General features: G+C 39.9%; 1 protein-coding gene across 1 annotated transcript; it reads right to left on the bottom strand.

Moving 5' to 3' along the window:
- Window positions 1–374: 374 nt before the first annotated feature.
- Window positions 375–10,883, bottom strand: LOC108682079. Its single transcript, XM_018171192.2, has 8 exons — window positions 10,624–10,883; window positions 9,611–9,811; window positions 8,354–8,500; window positions 7,637–7,716; window positions 6,948–7,050; window positions 6,193–6,414; window positions 5,215–5,758; window positions 375–4,268 (listed from the first exon to the last, which is right to left on the bottom strand). The coding sequence occupies exons 1-8, from the start codon at window positions 10,723–10,725 to the stop codon at window positions 616–618; spliced, it is 5,052 nt and encodes a 1,683-aa protein (XP_018026681.1). The 5' UTR covers window positions 10,726–10,883; the 3' UTR covers window positions 375–615.
- Window positions 10,884–13,042: the final 2,159 nt, after the last annotated feature.

Here is a 13,042-nt window from a genome sequence, read left to right as displayed (position 1 = left end):
CGTTGATAGCTTACACTCAACTGCAGAGATGAACACATTTCTATCAGAGATGAACACATTCTATAGAGATCGCCAAAAGTTTAAAGAACGGCTAAAGTGAAGTGAACTGAAGTACAGCTTGTCGTCAGAATTTTGTGCAGATTTCCAGAGGTTTAGAACTAAAAATTTAATAAATCTAATAATTGGAAGGAAGTAAAAAATAAGAGCTAAAAACTGAATTTATGGTGATTCCAAAATATTTCAAACACTGCGACTCCACTTCTTCGCAGATTTTCAATTCCTAACTTTAATAGCAAAGCTAAGTTCATCGTGCAAATGGACTGCACTTTATAGGAAAACAATTATTAACTTGAAGAATGAATGCACAAGCTTAATGATCAACGATTATTATTACTATGCTCTGCTCAAAAGCCACGATATTTTACAATTGCACTCAGACTGAGTCAACACAGATTACAATCTTATAACTCAATAGTACTTACGAGATTTTGCATTGAGTTCTTTAAGGCACAATTGTGAACACTGTCCTCTAAGAAACACTTCGGTGGTGATGCTTATCAGGCGATTCTTTTAACTTCAGAACTTTCTACTAAATTAAAAAGTCCACACAGTTCGTCAGGAATCAGCAGAAGTAGAGGAAGAATATCCCAGATCAATCCTATTCATTTTGTTTAGCATTCCTCTTGCCCAGCCAAACTTCTTCAGAAGTTCCTCTAAATCAGACGACGATGATGAGCCGCCTTCCACAAGAGCCTGCAATGCTGACCTCGAAGTAAGCTCTGCCCCGAGAGCGTCACTACTGGACGAGTGTGTTGTACCCGCACCGCTGGTGGCGGCAGAGGCACTGGCGGAACGTAGCGACTCCTCCAATCTCTTCTGCTGCAGCAGTAACCTAACGGGCACAGCGTCATTCTCAGAGTGAACGCTGCTCGTTGCTCGGCTCGACTGGTCCGCATCGTAGCACTCGATGTCTGATGTTTCATTCACGGACGACGCGCTCTCGGTGACATGGTCGAGCAAGGGGACGCTCCCATCAGTGTGGTCTGGTGTAATGTTTGATGAAATTTCTGCAACGGGAGACTCGTTTCTAGAAATCAGCGGATGCTTACTTAAGCCAGTCAATTTCCTAAGATCGACAATTTCCATAAGTTTTCTGAAAGACTCGTTATTAACTGACCTAGAACTTTCATTAATAGGAGCCGATTTGTTTACAGCAAGCTTTGAATCATCGAAGTCGCAAGAAGCCGATAGTTTTGAGTTTGATAAAAGACCTTCTTCAATAGACGCATCAGCGGCATTACTCATGGACGATGCTTGTGTCAGTTCAGGTATTAGCCGACTATGATGAAACGCTGACGAGGATGAGATGAGACCTTCGGACATCTCAGTTGACGTAAAATTAGACACCGACTCCCCAGCAACTTTCTCCTTCAAACAAGATCCAAACCTTGCCGGCGAGGAATGTTGTAGCTGGTGACTTTCTGCTGAAGTTTCTTTACTCAACGTAGCTAATTCTAGCGAGTCCTCAGTTGTGGCCCACTCACGCGAAGACTCCTCGGGACTGACATTTGGTACACGACGAGACACTGGATGGACGGATTGGTCACGCTTCGAAGTACTTGACGCACTCGACTTCATTTCATAGTATGGCTCCCTTCTTCTATTGTCACTCTTATGCGATTCTGTTCTTTTTACAGCCTTAATGCTCTGGGAAGAAGTTCCCTCGTCTTTCTGACTGGGAATTTTTCGCGTATGCGTATAGTGTTCACGGAGACACTGACGTAATCGCTCTTGTTCAAGGTTAAGGCATTCCAGACGATTTTGTAGTTCATTAAAAAACGAAGGTTCATTGGGAATTGACTGTGCACCTGAAGATAAGTCAACAGACACCGGGTTATTTTGTGTTAACATATCGTCACGATCAGATGCTTGACTCCCTAATTGTACTAATTCTCCCGATTTCGTTCGTGCGCTGGGTTCGTCAGACTTTGAATTTTCGTATTCTCTCGTACGAATTTCGGCATGTTCCATAGTTTCCGAAATAACGTCATTTCGAGTAGGTTCGTTCTCTTGCTGTAACTTGAGGTATTGTCGCTTAAGTTCGTTAATCTCTAAAAGGCGCATATAAATTGCTTTTTTCTTCTCGATGACCTCTTTCCTAACTTGCAGTTCTTCGCTGCTATACTCACTGAATTCTTCAGAGCCCATTGCACTTGAACTTAGCATGTCGGTGTCAAATGATTCTTTGGAATCGTAACTCGTCCTCCAATTTGGGACATCCTTAGACGCAGCAGACACGTCCCGACTACCCGGAGGTATCGACCTGCCAGTTGGGTTATCGGATTTCGTGCTAGGCTTGATATCATCATCGTAATTCCGAGTTGCTTCTTGACGCTGGAAGCCTGCATCACCAAATGATGACTGCGGACGATCTGTTAAATTATCGAAATGAAGCTGATCTGATGAAACTTGATCAACGGTTGAAATAGCATCGTCCGCGACGATAGGAGAAACGTTGGAGGACACTGCACCTTCTATTTTACCACCTCCCACACCCATCGTGGGAGTGGACGACGATGGAAAAATAGGGAGAGTCACAGATGAATTAGAAAATAGATTGCCATGTGTCTGGGATCCAGAAATGTGTTCCACTGAGGACGGGAGAGAAACATGGTCGTGATTAACTTGCTCGTGAATATTCTTCAATTCCTGAGACAACTGGATTGACGGAGTTCCTGACGTGGAGATAGAACCAGGAACATGAGCTCTCTGATCAGCCACACTAGAAAGGGGACTGCCAGAAGACGGAAATTGCACTGCCAAGCTACGAGTATTCTTGTGACCACGGAATGAAGAACGAGCACTCGGTACCTGGACACTAATGTCCCTACGAGAAAGCTCTTCTATGTCGCTCAATCTCGAGGGTACGCGATCCAGTTCATCTATGAAATCACTCCCAAGATGATGGGTTTCTTCTCGAGGAAGAGCAGGAGAACCTGCCTCATCTGTTATTGGAACTCTTCCTATACCTCGATCACCGGCATGCGAGTCACTTGAACTGCTTTGACTGTCAACGATAACGTTTCTTCCTGCAAGCCGAGCAAGCACTCTCACTGAACTCAAGTCTATTCCTGAACTTTCCACTGAAGTAGAAGATAAGGCACCGAAGTCGGATTGGTGCGTATCCAGTAGACGTTTAACATAATTATGCAGAAGGATTTTTTTCTGTAGTTCAAACTTGTCACGTTTCCTGAGTGGTCGTGCACCACTACCGTCATTTTTAAGCTTCTCTGTGTAAATGCGTGCCGGAGTAGTAACGGAACACACGCTCCCTGACAATACACTGGTAGGCTCTGAAACTGGTGGCGAGTCTTCGACACTTGCAAGTGACCCGCAAGTTCCAGTGCCTGAAAAAGGGTTTGGATGAGGACGTTCTGTTCGAAGAATACCACTCGACGAAGGCCCTGGTAAATGTAACGGTACACGAGCACTGGAATCCGACGTCGAGCTACCGGGCTTTAGTTCAGTGGGATGAGGAAGCTCCGCATTATCACCTCTTTTCCTGTTTCTGATATTCTGAAATTTCCTTGCTTGAGTGTTTCGAGCACGCATGGTAGCCCCAAGCTTCTTGTCAATATTTTCCCGATTGCGTTTGAGCAATTGCAAGTTTCTGGATATTTGGTCCTGCATAAGTGAAGACGAGTGCGTCGACTCGCTGTTCTCGAAGGTAACACTATGTTCTATACCAAGTGAATTTTTCATTTCTTCGATATAGTGTAAGGATTTTTCGAGATTATCATCAACGTGTTCAGAGGTAGGCGTGGTTGTCAGGTCACTCACGGTCCCACAGCCTTCATTAAATTTTAATAAAACGCGAAACTGTTCATCGAAACTACTCGAATCGGCCAAACTTTTCTTTGTTTTCTCGTTATTCGTTTCATCCAAAGATGGTTCGCGTAAATTTTGGATGGTTTGCTGTCGAGCAGCTCTAATTCGAGGATCAGTAAACTTCAATGCGCTTTTCTTCGCAGGATGAGTGTTCACAGGATCTCCCTCACTGGGGCTGTCTTCAACTGTTCTCCAAGAACCAGACGAGTCGATAGTACATTCATCACTACTTGTGGCGGTGTTGCTGCGAGGTGGCCAAGCAATCATAAGGTCTCGCTGCAACTTCATCTCGCGCACTCTAGCCATGAGATCTTCGGCTTGCTGCAGGGCTGCCTTTGCGTCAAATTCAGGGCTCCGCAAGTCGCCAGATCTACCGCCATCTGAGAATTAGAGTTTTAGACAGATGGGCATGATCAGCTGAACAATATTTGAGGAGAATATTTCTATTTGAAGCCTAATAAATTATACTTAGGTTAGCGAAGCGAGAAAATTTCAATGCCTAAGGCATGAATAGGATTTTGGAACATGAAACTAATAAATTCGACCGTTTGCTAGTAGGAATAATTGACTCCCCAACTCAGGGTCTCTCAAACTTTTTTGTGATCGCGCAGCACGTGTAGGTTCCATACTGCTACTGCCTACAATCAGGTAGCGCCGCTTATTAATAATACAACATATTAGCCAACAATAGCAGCATTGTGAGCATTCAACTTTCCTTAATGCGCTAATTTGAGTCTCGGAATTCAAAGGCGGGTCGCTGTTATCAAGTAAGGGCGTCAGGAATCTCTTACAAATCGCATGCATTTTATCTTTCTTTCACTACTGAACACTTTCGTGAAAAAAAGCGAACTTGATTTTGCTCATGACCCCAAAAGTTTTCTTATAGGTACCTCTTGACCTCCTACCGTCGTATGTCACTCTCCGGGAAGATAGGTAACTTCCAATTTAAATTATATGTAAACTAGTGAGTGTAGCAACCTGAGGACGTTTGTACGCAGCAGAGAACATTTTAAAGTTGTTGTAGCTGGCGGCAACCATCAGTGCAGGTCATTTTGCGCTCACTAGCAACGTACAGGTATCCTTTTTGGGAAGTAGGCTTGTGACCAATAGCGGTGCGCGTACCATAATTAAGGAGCCCCAGCCCCAACTAATTTCACAAAATTCACAGTAAATATCTTGATAAAATATTTAGTTTTGAATTCTCTGTTGTTTCCGAACTTACAGCACATAATCCTTAACAATCACTACGATTTTAGAATAACTTGATAATTTTGGAAAATTAAATGCTTGCAAAACAGTTAAATCGGTATAGCTCAGCCAATTTACCTTCGTATGAGCCGACTGCAGCATTCGATGTCACTTCAGTCCCTGCAGTGGCGCTTGTAGTTGTTGCAGCCTTCGATCCATCTCTGTCACCCTCACAGACGTTGTCAACGTTGTTATTATTTTCACTACTGGAGCCTCCCGTGTGTCTGGTCCCACCAGAATAATCTGAGCTTTCTGTGCCATTTATGACGCCGGCGTTTTCTGGGACAATGATCCCATTGATGCCACCAGCGCTTTCCATGCCACTGATGCCACCAGCGCTTTCCATGCCACTGATTCCATTGGCACTTTCCATACCACTGATACCACTGACACTTTCCATGCCACTGATGCCACTAGCGCTTTCCATGCCACTGATGCCAGTGGCACTTTCCACGTCACTAACTCCCCTTGAGTTCATATGAGTGATATCGCACATCTGGGGCCCAGAAGAGGCTGCACTGGGCGCTTGTTGCTCAGACGATATTAGATGCCTGTCCTGGGAAATTGACTCATGTTCGCGTCGATTGTTCGTGTGGAATTCTTCACTCAAGATGCAAATAACCTGATGGAGAAAAATATCCTTATATTGCTCGTGCATACATGATACAAATATTCGCATGATAACATGGGTGGGATCTGAAAACGCGCCTGGATTTTGCTATCAAAACAAGAGTTAATAGTGGGCAAAGCTAAATGCATCTCAAAAACGATACGGCTATGAGACAATTAAAGTTAATGGCATCGGCTTAAACACAAATCTTGTTTACCAGAAACTATTGATTACTTTTACTTTTCTGTAAATTCAAATTATCCCCAAATTTTCCTATAATGTTACGTTTCAAAATTTTTCCAATGCTTATTCAAGAGTTCATCACTACACACCGCTTTTCAATCAATGTACATCAAAATATTTCTGTTATGGTAGCGAGTGCTCCAGAAAGGCAAGTGCGCACTGCATGCACAAGCTTTAGCAACGCTAAAGCTTGTGTTGCTTACATCTTCTCCCCTGTAGAAAGCATGGAGATCATCACGGTTCATGAGTCTGGTGAGACGCTCCCTCATCTCGATCAGCTTCTGCTTCTCCTCTGCAAGCCGCCCTCGCTCTGCAACTCTTCTCTCTTTCTCTGCTTCTTCGCGTTGCTTCTCTTCCCTCTGTTGCTCCACACGCTCACGTTCAGCTTGAGCACGCGCCCACGCGTTGTCCTCTTCGGTAGGAACCTGTTAACATTCATTGTATTCAGGACATTTCAGTGGAAAATAATAACTGAAAAAGACTTCAAAAAAGTTTGCACAACTACCGTACTCATAACATGACAACCAAAACATAATTCGAGTCTCCTCAGACATTAAAAATGAAACTCCCATCTTCAGGGGGATTACGAGGGAAAGTGACAAAACAAATGTAGACAAAATTCACGAGTACTAATGGCTATGGAGCAAGTGACTACATATTTATCAACAAGTGATGAAAGGTTGGGCCAACAGTACGTACGTCATGATATACGTAGTAACTAATAGCAACACCGCCAGTTTAGACTGCATAAAGGCTAAAACATTCAAGTGTATGCAAGTATCCCGATGTATGCTATCACTAACCAAACTAATCTATTTTAAGTCAGATAGAACAAATATCATGTTAGGAGTCAAGCTCAACAGAAATACTGTTGTAAGTCTAGTATTCAATTATACTGTTATAAGTTAATAATTTTAAGTATTCAGTGGTTCGTTACAGGTCGCGGTCACCAACTGACGCAGGCATGGCGTGAGACGAGCGGCTGCTTGGGGCGGTAGTGCGACATGACGAGCGTGCCTGCCTCCTGCACCAGCACTGGCGGGGGCTCTGGCGCTGCAACTCTGTACATAATACACATGTCAGTAATGTACATAATACACACATCAGACATTGTGCCGCAATACCTCGGTACAAATACCGACTTGAAAGAAAGAATCTTTTGTCAGGAATTGTGCCTCAATACTTCGGTAGAAATACCGACTTGACAGAATCTTGTGTCAGGAATTTTGACTTAATAGAATAAAATCAATCAAAATATCTATACAATAGAATAGACAACAAATGAAGTAAAAGGTAAAAGAAATAATGAGAGAAAATCTATTTCTCAAATATCAGTTCGAAAATTTAATGGTATTTTTACTTCAAATTCGATGTGCGTACAGTAATTGCATAAACATTTCTTATAAGTTGGATATTTTGTACTTCTTGTTCAATGCATGAACACAATACAAAATTAATACAAAATTGTTCAGATTGCCTTAAATGCTTCAAGCGCTTTTCTGGGAACACAACTCCAAGTCTTTTCTGGTAACCACAAGTTGTTGATAATCAATTGAGAACAACGTGCGTTTCTGGAATATTTCAGAAATAAGAAATGTTTCCTCCAGAACCAAATGTACATAAAAAAACTAAGAAGCAACTCGTTACCTTGGTGGCGGTGGCTGAAGAGATGGAGGGAGAGGCAGCCGTGCCACCCGCAGGGCTCGCTGCTGTTCGGCCGCCTTCACCTGCCCACGAACAAATTATTCAGTGTCTCATAATGCAGTGCCATGATTATTCATGCGTTATTCACTGCCTGATAATGCAGTGATATGATTTTATTCATGCGTTATTCAGTGTCTCATAATGCAGTGCCATGATTTTATTCATGCGTTATTCAGTGTCTCATAATGCAGTGCCATGATTTTATTCATGCGTTATTCAGTGCTTGATAATGCAGTGCTATGATTTTATTCATGCGTTATTCAGTGTCTAATGCAAGTATGAGAAACACACTAATGCAAGTATGAAAAACACGCTAATGCAAGTATGAGAAACACGCTAATGCAAGTATGAGAAACACGCTAATCCAAGTATGAGAAACACGCTAATGCAAGTATGAGAAACACACTAATGCAAGTATGAGAAACACACTAATGCAAGTATGAAAAACACGCTAATCCAAGTATGAGAAACACGCTAATGCAAGTATGAGAAACACGCTAATCCAAGTATGAGAAACAAACGAATTGGAGTTTGAGAGCTTGATCAATTCTGTGACATCAAACTCAGAAGAATATAAAGTAACATACCACAAATTTGTTGTACTTTAATATCCCACTGAATTATTGCGGTAGTACATCCCACAAAAGATGAGTGGTCCACCTGTGTACGGAGCCTGGCTTGTTTCTGATGCTCATCCTGTAGCTGCTGTCGCCGACACCGCTCTGCCTGCAGGGCCTTCACTCCACGGGCCTCTGCGCGCTGCTGGAGTAGCTGCCGGTGTGCAGCCTCTGCTTCAGCAGCTACCACCTGCAACACTGCGAGATAATAATTGTGCCAGAATACCGTACATTAAAGCGCTCGCTACACATAACAGTTATATACCACTACATATCACAAAGGTCACCACATACACATTCTGTTATTGACCTCATCTAGTGCAAGTAAATTTGTATTTGTGCTCATATTAAATTCGCGCCAGATTAGGCATGATTGGTTCTAGAGTACCAACTGTAGAATAAGCCTAATTTTTACATTTGTTCATTTCCCAACCGAAAATCAGATGAACTAGTAAATTACTGTACATGGCGAATATAACCCAAGCTCATTTCTTAGCCAAATCTATATTTCTGTTATCATCATGACACCTTTTGACCAGAACTGACTTTCCTTATAAGCAAAAAAATCTTGAACCACAAGAATTTAGTTAAACCTTAAACCTGGAACAATTTACACTGAACCACTTTGTGCAGGTTTAAAACCTAGGGTAAATAAATGTAGAATGATGCAGAGAGTTTGATCGTTTTTTTTATCACAATCAGTGTGCAAGAGAACAAGGTTGGGCACATTAAAATATTTTCAAGTGGAGTGTGTTGGCAAATAAGTACGGTTATCATCATCTAATGATTTGCAAGACTTGAATATACCTATATTCCCCTATTTCTCTAAAAATGTTGACATGCATGCCGTATATCAATATTGATATGCATGCCATACATCAAACTCAAATGAAATATTGGTAAGAAATTCAATTAATAATGACAATTACTTTCCTTAAAATCTACTAATATTAGCACAAGTTACCATGGCTAAAGATACAAATAGGATTGAAAACAGTTGATATCTCTGTAGCTAAAGTGTTACATAAAATTATTCAATGGATTTAATTTCAGATCCATTATAAATTTAAACTTCTGAATTTCATTTAATTGACTAAATTTCACATCTAAAGCAAATAAATTCATTTTGAAAAGGACAACATTTAAGCTGAAATTTTGAGCTTTTTCAAATATTTCTGCAAAATTAACAGGCAACATTCATCTCAAGTCCTCAGCAAAATTAAGTGCCTCATGAAATTTTCCGAGTTTGAGAGCATTAAACAATCATTTTTCTGACTTAATTTTAAAAATTTAAACATGCCTTTTCCTGTGCAGCTCGATGTGCTTCTCCAATGCTGTTAATGGCCTCATCGAGCTCTTTTTGCAGTATCAAAAGCTTTTCGTTTTGTTGTTGCTGCCACTGCTTTATGACATCTTGCCTCAGACGTGATATTTCTTCTTGTCTTGCTTGCTCCACAGCCTGACGATGCGATGCTGTCAACTCATTGGCTTGCTGACGTACCTGGAAAAATTAAATGTTTAAACACCTTCACAGGTGGCAATTGTCACATGGAACAACAACATTATTTCATATTTAACAGCACCAAGAATAAAGTCAGCTCCTGAAAGAGGTTTCCTTTACATTTCCTCTGACAAAAATTTATCATTTACTGGTGTGTATTGACTTAGGCAAATTTGAAAATCATGTACTTTAAAATGGAATTATAAACGTTATAATTTCTCATAAATATTTATTGCAAATATATATATTGACCATGAATACACTAACTGCATGAATGAGTAGTCATTAGATAGTGCGAATAAACAAAAAAGATAGGTTTCATGAATTGGTTGGACTAGGTATAAGAAATCTGTTCAATATGTAAGAAATTTGTTCAATATCAATGTAGGAAAGACTATGTAGATTATACATAGGTATATATATAATGCAGGCAGATGTTTTCTAGGAGAGTGGTAGAGCATAAAAGCAGATTAGATTCTTCATAGGGTTAAAATCAAATTAATTACAATTTACAATATAAATTTTTATTTTATTTCCTCTGATCTAACAGATCAAAATTCAGGCATGTTTAGGAGCCCTGACTAAGTAATGCAGGTCACATCACTTCTCTGTTTGGCCCAATTTGGAAGCCCTGCTAGATGCATGTTAATTGCCATTAATTCCATTGCCAGCCTTTGTGTCAGTTAACCTGCTGGATTAAACAGGTCTGCCTTTGTGTATGGCTCTTAATCACACTCTAAAAGTAAAATTACACAATGAATAATAGTTTGTTCACAGAAAAAGTCCTCTAATAACTTTTTCATCATACCAACCTGCTGGATTCGGGAGACTCTCTGCTTTCTGATTTCTTCAGCTAAAGCTTCTTGCACTTGCTTCTCAGTTGGCATCAAACGTTTTCTTGAAGAGATATCCATTTTATGCAAGTTGAATCAAGAAACCAAAACAAATTTTGAATTAATTTACATCCAACAGTAACCTCAAACCAGTCCCTTAAAGTACAAACATATTTTGTGTATATATATAATGAGCATAAGCCTATAAGCAGGGCTCAGAAATCAATAATGATGAAAAAAACTGTCAGAGTAAGAAAAATTAAGCATTAACTTACAAACAGTAACCACAAAGTCTCTCAAGTACAGGAGACAAAATGTCAGAATTCCTAAATAAATTTGGCAACAAATTACAATGAAATTTAATGCCTTTGAAGATCTTGGTATCAAATTTGCTTTTTAATAGGTCAAGAAAACTATTGAAATTTTCATACAGCAACATAAATTCAATGGATTTCTTGCTGAAGCATGACAGCTAATGATGAAAATATATGGCATTGTAAATTTGAGAAATATTTACCATAGTCTCATGAGTGTATTTGCAATGTTAATGTTCAAAGTTTGCCAAGGTTATATTGACCAATCAGTGGTACCGTACTGAGGCAGAACAATGCAACACTTTTGGGGCTACCCATCACTCAGGTCGGTTTGACGGCTTTATCTTTGGCACACATTTCCATAGCTACAGCTGGTAAGAAAAAATTCATTTCTTGGTGTAAAGGCCCAAATATATTTCAAACTTTCATCAGAAATTATGCAAATAAGTGAAATAACAATAACTTAAACTGAATATGCAGTATATTAAAGGCTCTAACACTGCAACATACATTCCAGTTCATTACTACATCAAACAATGAGATCGCCAGTAATGCCTAAATATGAGTGACATATGAGAGCAAGGCTTCTCGTATTGGCTCTGCTCACTTAGTTTATAATTAAACAATCAACACTCAGGATTAAATTTACCAATAATCTTTTTAATATGAGATAGTTGGCAAGTGTGTATTGGAATTCTCTTCTGCATTGGCAACTGGAATTTGGATATAGCTCCATTGTGCATGAGCTATCATTACATAAGCAGCAATGTGAGTTTATTCCCTCAAGTCACTTTTGTGGTGTGCACACCATGTGCATCATGTTAAACTCTTCTTGGTGGGGTGATTTGTTATCAATTCATGAATGTTATTTTGTGGTGTTTGACTTACAGACAAATTACAAATGAACTATTATTTAGTCAAATTGAAATCTTTAATCTTAAAGTGTTGTAACCTTCATTCTTGATTATTCAAAGTCCAACTTTAATCCCTCCTATTTTATCCTATCTTAAGTAAGATTTTTGGACCAAAAAAGTGGAAGAGGTGGATTGAAAATAATATGTGAACCATCATTTTTAGGATTCCATTCTGGGTGTAATAGTGCAAGCATAGTGGCAGAGCATAGAGTTTTTTTAAATCTTCCCAAAGTTCAATTTTGAGTCCCATTTCTGCAAAACACTAGGTCTGGCAAGAAATGTTAAGATCCTCAGAGCAAAAGTCCACGTCACCCAGTGAGAACATCAAAAAACGTGTCAAAGATGATAGTTGACCTTGCTCTACCAAATAGTGATAAACTGTTTGTGTAAAAAGAATATTATGGTTTGAGACTTTTAAATAAGTCTTTGAATATATTAGGAATCCTTTATGTATACTTGTATAAGTTGTATTTGCTGATTTTAAGTGGTAAATAAATTAATAGATGATTAAGTTGAGAGATGGTTTTAGACACATAAAAACTAATTCCGATACAGCTCAGAATTAGACACACACAGCTGGTTCCAAGCTGTGTCATATTCCGATACAGCTCACACAGGGTGTCGGAATTCCAACACAGGGCGTCAGAATTACAACTTACAGTTTTGAAGCGTTGTCAGAATTGTCTTACAATATGCCAAATTTAGTCAAACACAGCGTCGGAATTCACTGATTTTGTAGATTTGAATTCTAAAGGCTTTCAAATAAATATGGCAACAATTTGTGATGTTTCATCATTGCTGGCACCGTGGCACATAGTTCGTAGTGTGGTGTTTTGAGAGTGATGTAAAGTAATCACTCAATCAGAACTTGAGTTGCGCATATGGTGATGATCCATGGTCAGGAAGATGTGCCAGGTGCGTGGGAATTTATTTTGTCATTTTAACGACCTGCGCAGTGCGCCGTACTATGCTGGTAAAAAAATGCGCCGTGCACCGTACTTTAGAAAGCTAAAATAGTTCTACTATTTTAGTCAAAATAGTTCTACTATTTTAGTCGACAATATACGCAAGTATATTGACTACGCGAGTCGAACTGACAATAATAAAATGTAAGACATGTCCGGGTTACTTCTGACTCTTCCGCTTGTCCGCCTTGTCGGATACGGAACG

Source organism: Hyalella azteca, unplaced genomic scaffold (genome assembly GCF_000764305.2).
Source record: "Hyalella azteca isolate HAZT.00-mixed unplaced genomic scaffold, Hazt_2.0.2 contig6680, whole genome shotgun sequence".
Classification (NCBI taxonomy): Eukaryota; Metazoa; Arthropoda; class Malacostraca; order Amphipoda; family Hyalellidae; genus Hyalella; species Hyalella azteca.
Note: the sequence above shows the minus strand (reverse complement) of the source record. Positions and strands in the feature narration are given on the sequence as shown.

Bases quoted from the DNA above. Each gene is read 5' to 3' on its own strand.
- LOC108682079 (XM_018171192.2), bottom strand. From the start codon at position 10,725: ATGGATATCTCTTCAAGAAAACGTTTGATGCCAACTGAGAAGCAAGTG. The intron at 6,415-6,947 runs GTCAGTTGGTGA...GAATGTTAACAG, and splicing joins TCGTCTCACGCCATGCCTGC to GTTCCTACCGAAGAGGACAA. The intron at 4,269-5,214 runs GTAAATTGGCTG...TCTAATTCTCAG, and splicing joins TGCAGTCGGCTCATACGAAG to ATGGCGGTAGATCTGGCGAC.